The sequence below is a fragment of the Anthonomus grandis genome, chromosome 5 (genome assembly GCF_022605725.1).
Source record: "Anthonomus grandis grandis chromosome 5, icAntGran1.3, whole genome shotgun sequence".
NCBI lineage: Eukaryota > Metazoa > Arthropoda > Insecta > Coleoptera > Curculionidae > Anthonomus > Anthonomus grandis.
In genome coordinates this window covers 4811167-4832937 of record NC_065550.1, presented here as the reverse complement: position 1 = coordinate 4832937, position 21771 = coordinate 4811167, and the positions used below count along the sequence as shown (strand labels likewise).

At 32.6% G+C, this 21771-nt stretch overlaps 2 protein-coding genes across 8 annotated transcripts in view; one reads left to right on the top strand and one right to left on the bottom strand.

Moving 5' to 3' along the window:
• LOC126736366 (transcriptional regulator ATRX-like) overlaps positions 1 to 21771 on the top strand; it is a 292446-nt gene that overhangs the window by 34859 nt on the left and 235816 nt on the right. For all 7 annotated transcript variants that reach the window (XM_050440688.1, XM_050440690.1, XM_050440686.1 and 4 more), the window contains exons 7-10: positions 5703 to 5732; positions 5791 to 6472; positions 16352 to 16434; positions 16490 to 16819. In XM_050440688.1, coding sequence (XP_050296645.1) covers positions 5703 to 5732; positions 5791 to 6472; positions 16352 to 16434; positions 16490 to 16819 — 1125 coding nt within the window. The remainder of the gene's footprint in view (positions 1 to 5702; positions 5733 to 5790; positions 6473 to 16351; positions 16435 to 16489; positions 16820 to 21771) is intronic.
• LOC126736370 (uncharacterized) lies at positions 7882 to 9605 on the bottom strand. The gene is made up of 2 exons (XM_050440695.1): positions 8788 to 9605; positions 7882 to 8617 (listed from the first exon to the last, which is right to left on the bottom strand). The coding sequence occupies exons 1-2, from the start codon at positions 9063 to 9065 to the stop codon at positions 7900 to 7902; spliced, it is 996 nt and encodes a 331-aa protein (XP_050296652.1). The 5' UTR covers positions 9066 to 9605; the 3' UTR covers positions 7882 to 7899.

The following is a 21771-nucleotide window of genomic DNA, read 5'->3' as shown; positions in this document are numbered from 1 at the left end:
TCGGTAATATCTCTCATGTGTATTATTCGTTCTCTCTATGTTTTATATATATATATATATATATATATATATATATATATATATATATATATAACGTACATACAAAATCGTTTGGGGGTAAGTTGAAACAAGTGTCAACTTATCCCCACAGGACGGCATTTTATTATATTTTTCATAACTAAAACTAAACCGAAAAAATCATGCATTTGAGAGTAGAATATCATAAAACATACCTTCGTTCACTATTTATCCAAAAATATTAATAATCCTTAAGGTTTTTACACTGTTATGAAAGAAAAACTGCGTCGCACTTTATTTACTCGACCAGCTTAATAACATAAAATGTGTGCTTGCTGTCACAGTTGGTAGCCGACTGATCTACGGGTACACTCGAAGGTAGAGGGTCCCAAGGCGAGCTAAATCGATATTTTTCGATACTCCTGCCATCTACCGTTTTCGCGTGAAACCGGATGTTTCAACTTGCCCCTGTGTCAACTAACCCCAGTCTCCCCTAAACCACTCTCAGCTTTTTTAGACTGTGTACTGTGCATAATATAATACATTTACAAATCTATTTTTCCTTTAGTTAACCTTTCGATACTCTCCACGTCATTTTCAGGGCTAAACAATTTATTTATTTATTTAGAAAATGTACAGGGTGTCCCATTTTGGGTACTTTTGCGGGATATCTCCGTTATTTTTAGAGATAGAGAGTTGCAGTTTTCGCGAGACTGCTACTTTTTCGTAAAATTAAAGATGCTGTTAACAAAATTTTCATAGCCCTTTTATTTTTTAAGATACAGGGCATTTTTGAAATTTTTGCATTTTGGGACTCACCTCGTATCTCCGTTATTTTAAAAGTTTTTGTAAAAGTAAAAACTCATTCTTATAATTTTTTTTTAGTACAATTTGGTGCTGTAGATATATATATTTTTTGATTAATAGTTTTTGAGTTATAGCCCAAACTTATGTTTTTTTAAATACACAAATAACTAACAATTTTTTAAACTAAATGCATAATTTAATAGTAGGTCATGAATAACAATAATAGACAAATAAAAAATTACAAATTAATAACGACGAATGGGGAATTGCATGGCAAAAGTTGCTCTTATAACTATTCTATCGATCTACCAAATTTCATTTGTTTATCTTGAAAAGTAACAAAGTTCCCTTTTTTCTGTGTCACCCGGTATTGTAGGAGTTACCCACATCAGATGAGCTGTTGGAATTTCAGCAGCCATTTTTCCCCCACATTTGCAAAGTACTTGTTACAGGTATTGGTTAGTTCCAGTTTGTCTGCAATTATTACGTCTAAAAAGTTTTAAAAAACTTATAAGCCAACTCTGCGTCCTGAGCAACTGTTACATGTTCCCAGGTTTCATTTTCCAGTGAATTAAGAAATTGATCATCATTATATGAGATATAGTTTTGATGGTCAAATGTTGGTGTTTGTTGGTTTTCATCTATGTCAAGCCATATGTTCAAATAAAGCGGAAAGTGGTCTGTTAAATCAGTTTCCAGTACAATACCATTATAGTTAATATTGTTAGTCCTTAATCAAAAAAGACATTTTAACATATCATATACAAGGTGATTTATTGGTAAATGTATGTACGTACCTTAACTGCTTATACCGATTATGTGGATGCTTCCAAATCAACCATATTAGTTCAATAATACAATACAAGGTCAATAATGCCTTTTTACGAAGATATTGTGTGTTTTACTGTTTTTACCCAAATTGATAATTGGTCCTATCTTTTGAAAAATTAAATTTAATGTATTGAGCCTAATCGATTAATTTTACTGATTTGTTAATCAATCAAATAAAAAAAAACAAAATGATCAAGACTAAAAGAACGGACCTTGTTAATACATCAGCCTGTATATCAAAATTCTGACAATATTTAGTAAGATTTTGAGAAAGCATAAAAATTAGTCAAATAGTAAATAATTACGTTTTATCATTAGCGGACGTCAAGAAAAAACACATAATTTTTCTTTAAAATTTTAAATAAAGTACAATGGCCCTCTTTTATTATATAAATAATTAAAAAAAAAACAGAAATCAATAACAAAAATTTCAGATCTAACGTTTAATTAATTTTTTTTTTGGGTCACCCTATCCCTATAAGATCATGAAAGTTTTCTAGAAAGAACAACAATAAAATAAAAATGTATTCTGTTTGTAATTTAGTTTTGGCAGATTTGTCCATTAATTTTATCTGGCTTATTAATCAATTCAAATTCAAAATATTTGATTTGCCTATAAAAAATGCAATTCTTATTACGTTTAGCAAACAGTACGGATTTGAGAGAAAAAAAGGAACGAATCACGATTATGAAAACCGATGCCACCTTACTCAAAGAGAAAGGCGGTGATACTACCCTATATCGTATGAAAGATATCGTAAGCTTAATATAATAATAATAAACAAAATTTATTACTTTTCATAAACAAGTACAAAATACAATATAAAAATTAAGAAATACACAATGTCTATGAAAAATAAAAGGCCGTGTTACGTCAGTATTCTGGTACGCAGACCAGATACTGTTCAAATGATGTAATTGTTAAGGAATTCAAGCTGGAAGCCAAATTATATGAAAAGCTTCGTTTAAGAAGTTCTTTTCTGTGTCGAGGAATAGTAAGAAGATGTAAATTGCGTAAGTAACGATTATTGTTGTTAATTCTAAAATCTGCTGATCATACAAGTATTGGGGAGATTTAAATTTTATTACCTTGTAGCCCAACGAAAGAAAGTGTAGTGTTCTGCGGTTATACATATTAAGCCAGCCGATGTCTATAAGCTTATGAGAGATCCAATTTCTGCGGCGTATCCCAAAATTAAGGCGAAGGCACGCATTTTGTACTTTCTGAATTCTACGAGAATCAAACTGATCCAAACATGGGCCATATACTGTCCCACAGTGGTTAAAGTTGGATAGCACTAAGGAGTCACATAGATGTTTTTTTAATTTTTGATTTTTTCATTGAATTTTCTTTGATTATAAATAAGTTTAAGAGCACCATAGGCTTTTCGGAGCTTTTCTGTGACATGCTCATGAAACCGAAGATCAGAGTCAATAACAAGTCCCAATGATTTGGACGTGTTAGTTAATGGAATGGTGACGTTATTAATTTGTATATTAAGCTGGTTGCTAACTCTCAATCTATTATTTTTATCTCCTCCGAATACAGTAACGGATGATTTTGAAGGGTTTATCTTTAGATCGTGACACGTTGAGATTTCTATTATACTTTTTAAATCCAAATTTATATTTCTATTGGCAATTTCTGTATTATTTGGGTGAAAGTGAAGATAGAGTTGGGTGTCGTCCGCATACAAATGATGGTGATGAATTTTAAATGGTCTTTAAATCGACATGTATAAATTGTGTACAACAAGGGCGCCAGGATACTTCCCTGAGGAACTGATAAAGGTGCTGAGTTAGATTTTATACCATTCAAAACGATCTGCTGGCTACGATTACCCAAAAATGATTTAAAAAATGGTATTGCATCTCTTGAAAATCCTATATAACTTAAAATTGATAATAAAAGCCTATGATTAATTAAGTCGAATGCCTTTAAGTAGTCAAGTAAAATTAAAGCAGTAAACTCCCCTTGATCCCACGCTCGGAAAATGTCAACATATTAACAGAACAAGAAAAATATAATAATTAATATTAAAGTTTTTCCCACAAACAGAATTAAACTTATAATTCTTAGGATTCTTGTAACGACAAGAACTTGAAGCGTTCATTTTTAATAATAAATCAAAGTAAGTAATAAATCTAAGTCAATATAAGACAAAATCATGGTAACCCAGCACACATTTTTTAATTGTTTCCGCTCTCCATTTAAGCTCAAGTGTTTGTGCGCACTTTCCCGTCCACACTGAATGCAATGCAACGTTGCACAACGTTTTGCGCGGTTCGGTGCACCCGGTCTGGACGCACCTTACCGATAAAAGGCAAGTGACAATATTTCCTGATGACACCACCATTTTATGAGAGGCATAAGAGGAATTTGACAGATTTCGAAATGACAGTAAAAACTGATCTTGAAGTAATTAAGGAGTGGTGTGATGCAAATAATTTTTGTTTTAATGCCTCAACAACAAACGTGTTGAGTTTTAAGTGCTCTATGGATAATGTTCTGTTAAACAATAAGCCTATTTTAAGGCACCATCCTAGCAGATTTTTGGGTTTTACAATTGAGAATGGCCTTAAATTTTAAGATCATAGTACCAAGTTATGCAATAAAGTTTCTTCTGGTTGCTATGCTCTTAGAGTAATTTTGAGAAAGTCATATACAACCGCATGTTTCCAGCAGTTCATAGACTCATCGCCACTCAGCAACATGGATTTATGCCCCAACGTTCTACAATGTCTAATCTGCTTCAATTTACTCAATTTTTAAGTCATGCTATTGATGACGTCGGCCAGACTGATGTAGTTTACACAGACTTCTCAAAGGCCCTTGACTGCATTGATCATTTTACTGTACTTAAAAAACTATGCTCTTTTGGATTTAGTCCATCACTTGTCTCTTTTTTCAGATCATATCTTACTTCAAGGCAACAATTTGTTTCTTATAACGGCTTCAAGCCTGAGTTGTATTTGGCTTCATCTGGGGTGCCTCAAGGATCGAATTTGGGGCCTTTACTGTTCTTTGAAAAAAACAAAATTGTTGTGTTACTACCAATTTTACAGCACCAAACAAATCACATAAAAACATTTTTCTTTCTAATGCTCTGTAGCGTAGTATAGTATGTAGTGATAAATAAGCGCATTTGTCAACTACATATTATACTGCAGTGCAGAGCCGCCGAGTTCTATGGTGCTCTGTGCTGTAGTATAGTATGTAAATACGCCTCCGGGTACTTATTGTTAAACAGATCCAAGACTTCGGCCTGTGTTCGAGTCTTGTCGCCATATCCTACCATCATCAAAATTTCAATTCTTTGTTTTTCAGTTAAACGCGCCATACTTTTAAACTTTGCAACTGCACTTGACATTTACGTAAAGTAATACATACTGTTTCCATGCGATTAAATGGTGACAAGTTATCAACAATCAACAATATACCTGTTAAAAAACTATGAAAAAACATGTTTGAATATGCTCAAATGACCCATACAGTTGCAAATTTATTAATAATGTTAGTATTAGGTATAAGACATGGTATACAAAATATACTTAAAATTCTATGCAAAATTTAAAAATGGAATAAAACATAGATGTTTCCATTTAAAAAATTGAAGTTGATGGTCGTTGCTTATTTTTGGTTCACCCTGTATACCTGAATTCATCATCAAAAAAATCACCAAAATTTATGCCAACCTGCGCGTCCTCACTGTATAATTAGGTTGTATTATTTTTTATGTATTTTAATATCGTTGAATTTTGAATGTATATTATACACACCTCTCATTTTTATACTCAAGAATATCGTTCTGTACTCCGTGATATTTTTATTTTATTAGGATTAATTTAGCTCATAGCCAGGTTTATTATCACAGAGTTGCTGATTGCTGACGCAACTCTGTGATAATAAAGCTAGTTTTTGAACTTGAATTGAATTTGAGTTTTTAAATTTGTTTCCTATTGGACTACAAAACTTTGAATTTAAATATATGTCTTTAAATTACACAACATTTCTGCTACTACAAGTTTATTTTTCGTTTTTTTAGGTGACGTTTCTGGCTCGGATAGCTCAGATGGTAAGAACTATTAAAGAACACGTTATAAGTTATATTGCTATGCATAATTTTATCGTAGGGAATTTAAATACTAGTAAGTCTAAGAAGAAACTGAAGGATAAGGATCGAAAGGCGCTTTTTAAGGTGATTCAACAATATTACATGAATCGAAGAAAAGAGAAGTTACAGCAATCTAAAAACATCGAGGATAGTCAAAGTAGCAGCGACGAGACAACCGTTGTAAAACCTATCCGCAAAACACCCCTTAAACGAGATAGAAAGTCGCCAAAAGGAACTTCAAAAAGCAGTGAGAAAATGGTCAAAACTACCGAATGTAAACCTGCAGATAAGGTCAAAAAATCCTTGTTTGACCATAATTCTGACACGAGTATTGCTAAAAAGAACATTGATTTTGCGTCAGAAAACTCAGACGATATGTTTAATGCCCCAACCCAGAAAGCTGATATTAGAGTGCTGAACAAGTTAAGCATAGAAGAAGCAGAGAAGTTAAGTGAAAGCGATAGCAGCCAGTCAGTCATTCTGAAGCGAAAGTCAGTTCGGCCATTATCAGAAACCCAGAGTGATTCAGATATGCGGCCAGATAGCGATGGTTCTGACGTGGCAAGTCCATTCAAGAAAAAAGCAGTACGACCGTTAAAATCCACGCAATCTGATTCGGAACCAGAAATTGAAGAAAAGGGAGGAACTAAACGGCTTCTAAGTGATAATGAGGTTGAAATTCAGGAAAAAGCAGGGTCAAAGTAAGTAAACAATAATCTTATAATTCATTAATATTAAGCTTATATTATCCGGATTATTAAATGATAATGCTATAAATATTAAATACAGTATTCAGTTCAAGATCCCAGGAAAAAAATAGGCTAAGTCATATTTGTCAAATTTTTCAGAAAACGAAATTTAAGCTAATTAAAAAAACTGTAATTTCAAAACGCTATAATTTTCAAAATGTTCGCAACATGCTCTTTTTAAAGCTTGTAAGTAAAATTTACTATACCGGGTGGTGCGTCGCCGAGCGGAACATAGCAAATCCCATGTAAATTTTAAGGGGGCCAATTATTGGCTTCCCTGTACCGGGTGGCCAACTAAGAATGAACGTCGGCGATATCTCAGGCCCTAATAGTCGTAGCGCCTTGAAAAAAAAATTTTTGTAATAAAAGTGGCCAAAAAAAAATGCTGGAAATTATTTTGAAGTTCATTGGTCAACCGCTAGAGGGCGCGACAGCTTCTTTAAATCTTAAAATTGCATTTTTGCCAAAAAACCTCCAATAACGTACACCTCAAAATATTATATTAATATTCTAGGAAGATTTCCTCACAAAAAAGTTTCTACAAAAATTTCTGTCAGTTGTCAAATAAAGTGGTGGGGGGCGTTTTTAGCTTGAATAAAGAAAACAGCTGAAAATCAGCTGTGACTGGACCGATTTTTCTTAAACATATATTTTTTTTAAGTCTATTGTTGTCTTATTTTTTCAACCAAAAAAAAAATTCAAATTACTTTTCCTAAAATCCGCTAGAGGGCGTTGACTTGTGACTAACCCTTTCTGACGGATTATTTAAAAAAACTCAAATGCAACTATATATATTTTCTTACGTCATTAAAAGCGGGGAAGAAAACCAAAGAAACTGGTGAAAACGGCACTTCGATATCACTTGTTAAACTAAACTTATTAACAAAATAGTGTCCATTCGAAAATAAAAGTGATAAAAATGCCCATAAATTACTATTTGCTTACACAAGCTGAATAAACTCGTATTAACTAAGTATTTTTAAAAAGAAACAAACTCAGTAGTGTTTTAGGAAATCCGAGTTATAGAATTGATCGTTATACGTTTATTTATTACAGGGTGTTAACTAAATAAAGTTGACCAAATTGGCCTATTTTGGGAAAACTGTGCATACAGTTTATAGTTGTTCTATAGGAAAGTTTTAAAAATTTGGCACCATACCATACCATAGAAAAGTTAATTAAAGATACAAAAATAAAATAATTTGACACTTTTAACAATTTTGATGATACCGGATGTAGATGAAAACTTGCTTATTTTAAATAGAACACTCTATAATATGTTATTTGATATTTAAATTCTACATACAATTTTAAGAAATCTTAGGTGGTACAATAAATAATATGTTATACATATAATTTATTTAGTGCCTCCCCAAATGTTAAAAATGCATTCCATCATTTTCTATGCACTGAAACATCTTTTGTTCGGTAGACAAAGCTGCAGTCTCTACCTCAGCAAATGAGAGAGTCTGCATGCAATCCCTAATCCGGCCAATCATATTTTGTCGCGTCGTAGGTCTTGTTGCAAAAACAATTTCTTTAACTCGACCCCATAAATAAAAATCCAGGCACGTTAGGTCTGGTGATCTAGCCGGCCATGGAAAGGTACCGCCCCGTCCTATCCATCTACCAGGGTAGGTAGCATCTAAAAACTCCCGAACATTTCGGGCGAAATGTGCTGGACAGCCACCGTGCTGGAACATCATTCGTTGACGAATTTCAAGTGGCACATCCTCTAATAAAATTGGCAATTCCTCCCTTAAAAACTGCAAATAATTTGCACCATTTAGTCCGTTGTTAAAAAAAAATTGGCCGATAATTCGACCTCCTAATATTCCTGCCCAACAATTTAAAGACCAACGGCCTTGATGCTGGACTTCTCGCATACAGTGCGGATTCGTTGGTGACCAGTAATGAATATTGTGGAGATTCACGTCTCCATTGCTGTGAAATGTAGCCTCATCTGTCCACAATATGTTTGAAAGCACCTGAGGATCCTCTACAATCATACCCAAAAGCCAGTGACAATGGTCTAGCCTTCGGTCAAAATCTTGTGCACTTAATTCTTGATGCAGGACTAAATGATATGGATGAAACCTGGAACAAGATGATGACTGCTGATTCAACAGAATAGACCAATCTGGTGCTTTTCGTGTAAAAATTAATTAATTTTACATTTAAAGCATCATCATCAAAAAATGAACTCTTCTTAGGAAAATTAAGTCTCATCGCGTATAGTGAAGATTAATATCCAAAAGATCGCTTACCTGTACTCCTTAAGAATATTCTGAACAGTAGTTCGATTTACTCCCAGGTCGTGCGCTATTGTTCTAGTACTTAAGTGAGGATTAAACTCGACGTAGGCTAAAACATTTATTATGTTGTCTTCGGTGCGTCCCCTGCGTTGTCTCCGAAACACGGGCAGCCGAACGTTTCCAGTCGTTCGCAAACGATGTATGGTCCGAAGAAAAACTTTTGCAGTAGGATGGCGTCTATCAGGATACTGATGCGCATACACCCTTGCAGCAACTGTGGCATTTCTCATACATTAAAAATAAGTACCTATTATGTCAAACGCCTCTTCGTTTGTGTAAAGCATTGTTAAACAAAGCAATACGAAAAACAGAGATAAAAAGTTAAGGAACAAAAAACTTGAACAAAACACAAAAAACTGGAACAAAACAGGAAAAACTGGAACAATACGAACAACTGGCACAACACGAAAAACTGGAACAACACGGAAAACTGGAAAAACAAAGTTCACAATACGGCGAACTAACAAGAAAACTATTGGATGTTATTAGCGAGACTTAAAAACGCTTTAACAATCGCAAGAAGAGATGCTAAAATGACATTTAACTGAAATATTTACATATTTTGCTTCCATGGTTACCTGCCACTTTTGTTTCCATAGCCTACTAACTCAACTTTCCTATGCACAGTTTTCCCAAAATAGGCCCATTTGGTCAACTTGGTTTAGTTAACACCCTGTATAAATAAACGTATAACGATCAATCCTGTATGTCGGATTTTCTAAAAGAGTACTATGAGTTTGTTTGTTTAAAAAAATACTTATATAAATGGAGTTTATTCAGTTTGTCTAAGCAAATAGAAGTTTATCGCCATTTTTGTCATTTTTATTTTCGAATGGACACTTTTTTTTTATAACTTTTGTTTAAGAAATGATATCGAAGTGCCGTTTTCACCAGTTTCTTTGGTTTTCTTCCCCGCTTTTAATGACGTAAAAAAATATATATACTTGCATTTGAGTTTTTTGAAATAATCCGCCAGAAAGGGTTAGTCACAAGTCAACGCCCTCTAGCGGATTTTAGGAAAAGTAATTTGAAATTTTTTTTTGGTTGAAAAAATAAGGCAACAATAGACATAAAAAAAAATATGTTTAAAAAAAATCGGTCCAATCATAGCTGATTTTCAGCTGTTTTCTTTATTCAAGCTAAAAACGCCCCCCACCACTTTATTTGACAACTGACAGAAATTTTTGTAGAAACTTTTTTGTGAGGAAATCTTCCTAGAATATTAATATAATATTTTGAGGTGTACGTTATGGGAGGTTTTTTGGCAAAAATGCAATTTTAAGATTTAAAAAAGCTGTCGCGCCCTCTAGCGGTTGACCAATGAACTTCAAAATAATTTCCAGCATTTTTTCTTGGCCACTTTTATTACAAAATTTTTTTTTGAAGTGGCTACGACTATTGGGGCCTGAGATATCGCCGACGTCCATTCTTAGTTGGCCACCCGGTACATTTTACAGAAAAAATGTATGATAACTTTTTGAAGAGACCAATCTGGCAAATCCTTGTGCAAAGTTTCAAAAAGTGTTAATAAGCGAATCTTGAATTATTCAATTAAATGTAATTGCAAAATTAGCAAATTTTCGGTTCAAGTAAAACCAGACACCAGACTGTGACTTGTTTGGCACCAACTTGCGGAGATTTTTCAATTTTTCAGCCGATATCGGTAAATCGTCTAAACAAGGGATATCAATAAAAAATTTAACTATGGTCGTTTATAGTAAAAAATTCTTACCATCGTAAGTAGTTGCTTGATTATTAAATTGGGAAGAGGAGGTCTAGTAATTTGTTTTCTTTTAGGTGGTAGGGGAGACCGGTGTCAATTGTAACAAAATATGCTTTTTTATTTTTCGTTGGTTAATCTTGCGCTCTAAAAAAGTAAATTTATTTTGCTAAGGATATGTTCTACGTTCGATAAAACTTGTCGGAATTTAAACTCATAAAATGTATACTAAAATAAAACTATACCACTTTTTAGGAGGCTATGACAACTGTTACAATTGGCACGGCACCTATCTGGTGTCAATAGTAACAAGCATAGTGTTAATTGTAACAACCATCTATACCGACGCAAAAAGTAAAGAAGGGGTTATAGTAAAATACTTCACCTTAAAATAAGTTTATTTTTTACGTAAAATAGGAAATATAAAAATATTAATCTTATAATTCATCATCAGAATTACAGTTTACGCAAACATAAAATGAGTTTTTATCTGTGCGGGTTTAATGCGCCCATTCTCTGCAAGTTCTACATTGTATCCATTCTTCTGAGCTTAAGGAATATAATCCAGAACACACTAAACAGAAAGTGTCATTATTAGAAGAATCTGAAGAGTAATTTTCCACCGGTTTTTTCTTAACTGTTTTATTCACTTTCTTCCTCTTATTTTTATTTGTTTTGGTGGTGTCATCTTTGGCAATTTGCCGTTTTACTGAAACTTTCTTCTTAGCAGTTTTTCTTTTCATTCGACCCCCTTTTTTCGCTTTAGAAAGATCGGCTTTGGGCAAAGGTGTAATAAATGCTACCGGTTGTAGTTGAGGCGAAGAAGTGGTGTCCCTGACAGTTGATGGTCCTGGCTGAGGTGAAGAATTAGTGTCTCTTGTCGTTGATTGTTCCAATTGACTTTCAGCTATTTCGGCAGGTTTAGCTGTAGGTGATTTTGCTGTAGATTGAGTTTGCTGTAGGGTTTCATCTAGTGGTCTATCAGTTACCATTGATGGTAAAAAATCTGAATCTTAAAAAATTCCACGGTTAAAGGGATAAATGCAGGTGCAAGAAAATCCTGATAAAATATTTGTTGGTGTAGTGGCTAAAGGTAAAGATCTGGATTGTTCTTCATCCATTGATCGGCGTAGTTGTTGAAATACTTTTTAAAAGGACCATATACACCACGATCCAGTGGTTGGAGATAGTGGGAAGTGTGTGGTGGAAAAGACAACAATGTTATGAAATTTGCTCTGCAATAATCTATTAATGAAATGGATACATGTGAAGAGTGTCTAATAAAACCAAAACTTTATTAGTCTCGCTGGGTTTAGCGTGTTTCACAAAGTGTTTAATAAAGTCAAGAAACTAATCATCTTGCATCCACCCGGACTTATTTCCTTTTCCTACGCATCCAACAGGTCCATCTCTAATAAAATAATCCTTGAAATGCAACCGGGGAAATACAAACATTGGCGGAAATGCACCAACAGCGTTTACAGCCACACACAGCGTAACAAGTGTTCCACGCTCCTGACTTGCTACTGATCCTACTTGCTTGGTTCCTTTTTTTGCAATGACCTTGGTTGGCTTTTGCACTGTGGACACACCAGTCTCGTCAATATTGTAAATATTTTGTGGCTCAAAATTGCGTCTTTCCATGGAAAAATTTCCATTGGAAAGTTTCCAAGACACTTGCCAGTTTATCAAAAAAGTTGAAGACATTTTCTTTGTTGAAATTCATGGCTCGCGCAAGACTTGTTGCTTGGGGTGTGCAAAGTGTTAAATGAGGATTTCTTCTCAGGAAAGCTACAAGCCAATCTTCACTAGCCTGTTCTACTTCATTCCATTTTTTAGGATAGTTAAGCCGATTGGCAGATGCAAACTGAAAGACTAGTTTACGAAGATCCCGTGTAGTGAGGCCAAAGTACAAATCGACAGTTTTTTCACAGTATTTGACTAGCTGTGACTCTTGCTCAACAGTAAATACCCTGTTGTAAGGATTGTACCCCACCTTGGGCTGTAAATTATTACGTAGAGCATTTACAAAGCGATTTAATGAAACATGGCACATTCCAACTTTTAGCCACTTTTCTCAGACTGCTCATTATCAATAACCTTTCTTGCTGCTTCTTCATAAATAACTTTAGGTATCAGTCCCCTGTCGGTCTTTCATGGTCTCGGTTTCGCCATTTTTTATAACTATAAAGAAGCAAATATTTTTTAAAGAAATCGTTAAATATTCTAAAAGACACTTAATAATTATTTGTTGTCGTATTGGCTTATAACAATAAGACAACAAATAATTTTGCCATATAAGGAGTCAACAGATAAATAAATAAAATCGGCATAAAGTTAAAAAACAAACTTACACGTACTAGTACGTGTTACAATCGACACCTGATCACACCCTTCAAAAGTAAAGTGTACATTTCTGTTTACTTAAGAAAAAACAGCCAACCGCTATCCACTAAAAAATAAAGCAAAAGCTTTATCAAAGTCTACCCTTACCTTAAAACATTGTCAATCTTAACACTTTGGGATTCACAAACAAAAATGTGACGACACGTTTATCTACTTTTTCGGCAGTTTATTAAAATTTGCCTACAGAACGAACGGCACGCACGAAAGATATATTCAAACTAATTACGGGTCAGCAGAACCGCATTTTGCTTTGGCCCATACGCGTGTTTCCATAAAATTCAAAAAGATGGCGCTGTTGTCGGTCGTGTTACTTTCGACACCTGTTACAATCGACACCGGTCTCCCCTATTATCACTGATGATTCCCATGAACTATTGTAGGAATTTCGGTGAAATAATAGTCGGGGATGTTTTTTGTCCACCTTTTACTTCTTGATTAGTCTTGTTTTAAAATGACATTTTTTAACATACATTACTGGAAAACATTCGTTCCACTTTCTAATTAAAACTCTGTCAGCTTTCTCAACTTTAAACGGTGCAGCTTTCACTCGAGCATTTTCAATATGATAAAACCAGTTTTCTGGAACTTCTTTTCGAAATTTTCCATTTAATAGCCCCATATCCTTATCGCACTCCATATAAGAATGTTTATGAATAAGAAATATTACTGTTACAGATTCATGTTTGGACATACCATCCTATGAACAATATCATGCAAAAATTTTAAAAACGTGTAATTCTTGTTTTGACTTGCGCAGGAATCACAAACCACTTTAAATGTTTAACCTCTCAGTAGGTAATTTATTGATTGTGTAGTCAAAGAAAAACAAGCTTACTTCATTGGTAGCTTTTTTTCCAACATTTTCTTGATATAAATAAGACAATACCTCAGAATCTGACAATCTATGGATAATGAACGAAAATAATGACAACTGAGGATTACTAGGACTATGTACTGCAGGTATCACTGCGTGGATAGCCAAAGGCAAAATTGAATTTGGTACAAAATATATGACGGTAACTTTCATAGCTTATATTCACGTCAAGATGTAGGTCTTTGAAAATTTGATGCATTTTTTTTACATTAAGTTCAGCAGGCCTTAAAAGATTTACTGCCCTTAAAAGATTTAGTGTGTTTAAAAATAAGTGTTTTCACAGCGTTGCTGAACTTGTTTTCCCTGTTTAAATTTTTACCCCTTTTATCCACAGGAGCATTTCTAGAGATCTGCATACCGCGCTGTATTGTTTCAATCCTTTGTCCAGTAATTCCATGCAGCGATATAAAAGCCTTCTTACAGACATGTACTTCAGTTGCCAGGTTGTAGAAGAAAGACTGCTTTTTAAATTTTCTTCTTCTGGCTGTCTTGGGCGCCTTTAAGAAATTGGACATAGTGAAATTAAGCTAGTAAGATAAGCAGATTGTGCATTCTAACAATCCATTATTCTTATTCCGAGATTTTACACTCTAAGGCATATTTTAAGTAAAAAAAATCTTACTAATGGTTTACAAGGCGTTGGTGGTCTGTACGACAATTCCCTTAAACAACTAAACGTAGTACAGAACTATATTATTAAAGTTATCTTAAAGAAGAACAAAAGGTACTCCACATCTCTCTTGTATTCTGAAGATGTTCCAAATATTAGAACTGTGTATATTTGTTCTGTGTGTCTACTTATTTATGCCAAGCCATCCTCTGCTGTAACAGTTCCATAGAACTAGAAATAACGTCAATAAACATCTTGTTATACCAAGCAGTAATTCTAATATTAATTTAAGATTCTTTAATTACCTCTCTAATTACCTACCTAGCCCCTAAGTTCTACAACTTGCTGCCTGTCAATATTAAGAACATACATAGAAAAAAATATTTTTAAGCAATAATGTTTACATTTTTTAGTTGAAAATTTAAATTTGTTTCTGGTCCTACTGCAGTTTTTGTTATACTGAATATATTTAAACTAGTTTTTTCTTCTCATTTAAACATTCACTGATTTTAGTTAAATTAGCTACTAATTTTAGAATGTATAAATCTATATAGTGATTATAACTGCACATGCAGATATTTATATCTATAAATAGATGTAGTGTAGATATTAAGACAAATGTAATTAATTCTAGAATTACCTATGTAACATATTCTAAATTATGTCAGTAATATATTCATTCATTCATTCATTCAAATTATCGGAAAAACAATGGCAACAACAGGCCAACATCAAAAATGCCAATATCTGATTCCAATAAATTGCTTAAAAATTTAAAACGAAGAATAGCTAACGCCATCTAGAAGCTCTTATTTTTTTACAAGGTCATTTACGTACTTTATACTAGATGTCGCGTGTATCAGTACTATTTTCATACAATATTAAATTATTACAAAAAAAATAAAAACACTACAATATTTTAGTCATCAGAATTTTATATTGGAAGATATTGTTAAACAATTTTTATTTTTTCATCAAAATGGTATTCATAAAAAAATTGATTAATATTCGGCTGAAGATGTTCACTGTAAAATTTATCTGGTTTCACATTTTAGACCTTCTGTAAGTACGCAGCCTTGACTAAAATTAGGGCTTACTTGAAAATTAGGACTTACTTCATTTACCAAATTGTTACTTGCAAAATATCGAGTAGAGATTGAGAGTATTGTGTAATGTGTGTAGCATTAGTGACTAATTGCTCCATTTTAACCAAGGAAGGCATAGACTTAAAACAGTTTGTAGGAGTTGCGTTTGCATCAAGAAAGTTAATATAACATCTCCCATACATAACACATTTGAGCTATGTGACATTGCAACTGTCAGCGACGCTTCTAACCAGTCTATAAAGATTTAAATAGTAAAACCCGTTACATGTTATTATTATAAATAAATTTTCGAGATCATCACCGGCATCCATTATTTCAATCTTAAAATGATTTTTGATAGATCTTTCTGATTTGATAGATCTTTTCTGACAACAGAATAACCATCAATATTAATTTACTATTTTGAATGTTACCACTAAGCCAGTTTCAGATATTCCTAAAATATCAAATTGTTTAAGAGAATTATTTTGTATAAGATACTGTATATTTAAGTGAAGTTTAACTAAGTTATTCGTATTACTATTACTAGTTACGTAATCATCAACATATTACAATTAGATTAAAAAAATAAGTACAATAATACACTTATTGAAAAACATTTCTCCATTCCGTTTTCAGTTTTTGCAAACATAATCAGCTAAGCCCTTTCGTTGGCATTTGTTGTGGCTAGTGACAAAAAATAATATCGAATAGAGACAGTTTTTGGGCAATTGCCTGTTTGTATTTCCAAATAAATATAAATAAATATAAAATCAATATTTTTACATTTTTAATCTTAACATAAAATTTACGTATTTAAGGCTCTTGGAAGGAACTGATTCCAATTCAGATACCGCCACCCAGCCTGTTAAAAAACGAAAGATGACACCTGGGAATCCTGAAGGTATATTTTAATTATTTCTTAAAGAAGTTTTTTTTTAACTATTCTTTTTCCACAGGAAATGGTCTAAATGAGAGCTTGGACCTTTTAGATATGCTTGAAGAACACGCAAATATTAATCACCCAAGTAGTCAAAATATTTTAAGCGTAGAACCAGAAGACAAACACGAGTCTAGTAAGGAATCGAGTCAGTTTAAGATGGGAGATGCAGATAGAGATTGCTTGCTAAATATGTTGCTAGAAAAAGAACGTGATAGTGATAAAAAAGAAGAAAACATGGAGGTGGATAGAGGTACAACCTCGAAACCGAGTAAACTGGATAAGGAGAGTTATGCAATTGATGATAATAGTTCAAATGACCAATCGGATCAAGCTGACAAAATGATGGGTAAGTTAATTTTTAAAATATATTCTTTTCAATAAATAGGGTAAAATTACAAAGTTTGAATAAAACATTTGTCATAATCTTACATCCATATTATTTGCAGACCTGATTGTTGACTCTCCGAGCTGACGTTAGGTCACGTGACTAAAGCCCACTCGCGCCATCTTTCTGTGTTATTTTAATTATGTGTATTTATACACAGTTTGTTGTATATTTTTTATCTGCATTATTTATTTTTATTATCTGGAAAATAAACATTTTGCTTGCAAATTGGGTTTTATTTTTTAACTGAATTTATGGTTTTTAAAGTAACTTTTATGGCGGTTTTGGCAAGTCATGTGACCTAAATGCTCTAATCTTTTATTACTCGTATGCTTTTATACAGCAATTTTTGCTATTTTACGCAAAGTTAAAAACGTTGTTTTTCTTCTAATACCTAAGAAATAATAGGGAAACATTTGTGAGACACCCTATGGCGTACCCATAAACAACAACAAACGTAAATATAAGCAATTTTAAACTGTTTCTTATCTATTAAATGAATTTGAATCTTTTCTTAAGATGTCAACCACTTAATATACAGGGTGCCTCCGATTAAGTCGGCCCTATTGGTATCTTTGTTAATATTTAAGATACAGGGTCTGCTAAATAAGCAGGATAGTAAGGATTTTTTCTGTTGATTAAAATGGTGAAAACAAAAAAGAAAATGAACATGGCGATTTCGAGAAAATGTGAAAAATTACATTTGTTAATTGGAATCTCCTGTATATTTTTACATAAATCAAAAGATAATATTTTTCTTAATAAAAAAGCTTATTTACATTATTAGCCTAAACCTAAAAAATAACAAAGTTATAGCGATATTAATAATTTTACCATATTGGCTTTGAAATATAAAAATAACATAATAGTGGAGTAAATTCTGGGGTCTAGGGTGTCATTTTTTTTTTTGGAAGTACAACCGGGTGAAACATGTTGGGTTTCATTAAGTATGTTACCCGGCATATGAAATAGTGTTTTACGACATTTTCCGGTGGTCGAGATGTTTTTTATCCGGAAAAATTCAAAAAAATTGATTTTATGAAATCCACGTTTTTTGTGTTTCCATCGCTCTATCTCTGAAAGTACTTGAGCCATCAAGTAAATTTTTTTTTTAGATTATAGCTGTAACAACAGCGCTTTAAACAACATCTCACGTTTATTCAAATTTGTTTTTTTTTTTAATTGGTAAATAATAGGAAACTAAAACTTGTTATTTTCAGAAGCATAATTTTGAGCAATCAACAAAAAAGTTTATTTATGAAAATTTGTCTATACATGCTGCGTATGAAATGAAGCCAATAGTTAATAAAAGTTTTTGAAAAAAACATTTTTCATATATCTTTGATAGTATTGAGTCAGTGAATTTTATTTTATGGGCAAAATTGGATTTGGGCACTTAGCGCGGCTATCATGTCGAGTCCGCTGCAACGATTGGGTATCGAAGTAATTGACGCATGATGGCGCAAAGTTTGTAATAATAAGTACGTACTGATGTGTTTCATTTTAAATATTTAGTTAGCTTTGTATATGTATAATATACCCATATATATTTACATAGGTACCGATCTATATATTATAATAAATAAGTGGTTTATCATTTTTAAAGTAAATTAAAAATAATAATTTACTGCTAAATAAATAAATGGATTAATTGCCTCACACATAGGTACATACCTACTTACATGTATTATTGAAGTAACAATGAGTATAAACAAGTTTTGCTGAAATAAAACTCTTATTTGGATAAATAAATATAGCTAAATATAATGGTTGTTTAATAAACGCTACATTAATAATATTCTAATTCGTTGTTATCATCCGCATCCATCTCGATATTTTCAAGAACGTTACTACAAAAACGGCATTTGCACTCGATACAACATTTTAAACCCTCTTTGATGCAAGTACATTTTTTATTGTTACAGTTTTTATCAGAACAATAAATATTTAATGATTTTCGAACAAAATCTGGAATTGGCTTATCCGAAAAAACTATTGTTTAGTACATACATCTTCAGTTAAATTCCATCCTGACGCGTTTGTATTTATACTTGGCATTGGGATATCACTGCTATAGCATATTCGAAGTTGATACATACACCTGCAGGAAATTTATGCATATTAAATTATAATATATATTATTATTCCTTAAAAATTTGTTTACCTAAAAAAATGCATTTACAATATAAGGTATATACGAATTTATTAAAAATAAAACTTTATATTTATTTAACTATTTACCTTAGCAAATAATTTTGTATCTATAATCCATGACACAAACAGGAGTAAAATTTGCGGAACATCATTTTCAAAGGCATTTACATTGATATCATCAGGTGTTGGAAACCTAGTTTTCTGTTCACATGAAACCGTCATTGCAATACGTAATATGGAGGCAGCTCTTAATAAAATTTGATTATCAGTCATTTCCTTTGAAAGTAAAAGATCATTTTCGTTATCATCACTAACACTTTCAGATGAGGTAGACATTGACGAATTATTTTCGTTATGGTAGTACTGACAACTGTTTTTTTTTCTCGGATTTTATATTTCTATGACTTATATAGAGGCTATAACATAGCTTATGATATTTCGCATCGAATGCAAATAAATCTTCATAGTCACTTAATTTTCATATCATTTCAATGTCATTTCTACTTTCAGCAGCTTTAATAATTTTGTCATAGGTAGATTTTCCATTGCCTAAAAAGATTGAACTATTAGGTATAAAATAAATAACGCAACCTAATTTGTTTTACTACAAAAAAAAAGAGGTATAAATAAGTACCGTTAAAACATCCTATAAATAACTAAAATAACTTATAGGTGCATAATATTACCTGTTTGAACGGCAACCAAGTTTTTCTTTTTTTAGTTCCACTACTGTTGCAAATAAGGCACATTTTCCTAACATCAAAACCATCGGACCTAAAACGCTTAGCGGAATAATTCGAAGGACCGGCACCACTTTCTAACTCCCTATTATTACTATTATCAATATTTTGAAAACTCATGTAAGATTTACGACAGTTTATATGATATTTTACTGTTAGTGGGCCATTTAAGATAGATTTTTTTTTGCCAGAATTTCTTTTCCAATATTATCTTGCTCTTTTTCTGCACTTGATATCAAAGACAGCAAACCTTGTATTCTTGGGTTTTGTATCACAGATTTGTCACTATTATACACAGTTTTCTTATATATAATGCACTCGATTGTCTCGGGCAAAAGTAAATAATAACACAAACATGAAACAACTCAGTCTAGTAGAAATTACTTCCGATTAATTAATATTTATAGCCCGCCGCCGCGCCGCCGACAGCGCTAAAGCGAAGCGCTCAAAAACACAACTCTGGCCTATAAAAAAAAATTCGCTGACTGAATACTATCAAAGATATTTGAATTTTTTTTTTTTAACTTTTATAAACTATTGCCTTCATTTCATGTGCTGCATGTATACACCAATTTTCATAAATAAACTTTTTTGTCGATTGCTCAAAATTATGCTTCTGAAAATAACAAGTTTTAGTTTCTTATTATTTAACAAATAAAAAAAAAACAAAATTGGGTAAACGTGAAATGTTATTTGAGGTGCTGTTGTTTTGACTTTAATTAAAAAAATATATAGCTTGATAGCACAAGTACTTTTAGAGATAGGGCGGTGGAGACGTAAAAAAACACGTTTTCTTAAAAAACGTTTTTTTTTTATTTTTGCGAAATAAAAAACATCTCGACCACCGAAAAATGTAAAAAAAGGTTTCATACGCACAATTACATTATTAATGGATTCCACCAAGTCTCCTTTGGTTGTACGCCGTTTTTTTTTTCTCAAGAACTAAGCGACTTTTCTCACCAAATTTACTCTACTATAACGTAAACCTACTTAATTTACAATAAATTAGCGAAAACATCCCCATCTTGTTCAATACATTTCTGAGCACACTTAAGCACGCGTCTTGTAGCTTTTAAGATTGATCTTCTATCTATTGATCCAATACAGTGCATCCCAAAAGTTATGTCTAAATTCATTTAAAATTCAGGGGTGTGTTCGAAAAAAAAACGCTCGGACCTGTCGATTTTTATTTCAAGCTGCGTATTTTGGTACGTGAAATTTTTATATAGGTACAGGGTTGCTCCAAAATAAATTACGACCATCAATTTCATTTTTTCAAATGAAAGCACCTTTTTTTATATTTCATCTTTGAATTTCGCGTGGAATTCTACGTATGTTTCATGCACCATGTCCTATACCTAAAGTCAACAGTTATCGAAAAAAAGACGATTCACGTAACAAATAAAAAAAGAACAAAAATTAAGTTAAATGTTCAAAATGGTTGCCATTCACGGCTTGACAATATCTCGTTGCAAGTCTCGTTGCACATTTTCAATCATTTCCGGAGTTATGGCGCGCACTTCTCTCTTTCAAGTCGTCTAGATTATTTGCAAATACCTTTGCAAATAACAAATACCTTTGACTTGAGGTATCTCCCACAAAAAAAAGTCCATTGGTGTTAGGTCAAGCGACCTAGCAGGCCATTAGATGAGTCCTTTCCTTCCTATCCACCGATTGGGAAAGGTTTGGGATTTGGAAATAAAGCTAGTAATGCTGGAACTAATTCAAATTGGAGAAAATCGAGATACACTTGTCCCATTAAAGTCTGTTCAAAGAAAAAGGGACTTATTGTTTACCTCCATCATCCAATGCGAATTTTCTGTTGCCCAATATCGACAATTTTGTCTGTTCACACTACCATTCAAACAGAACGTGGCTTCATTGGAAAAAATAATATTTGTTACTAAATTATTATTTAGATTGCACATGTTTTGTAAGCGTTCACAAAACTCATTTCGCCTATCGAAATCGTCATCAAATAACTCTTGCACAGGAATAACTTTGTAGGGGTGATATTTG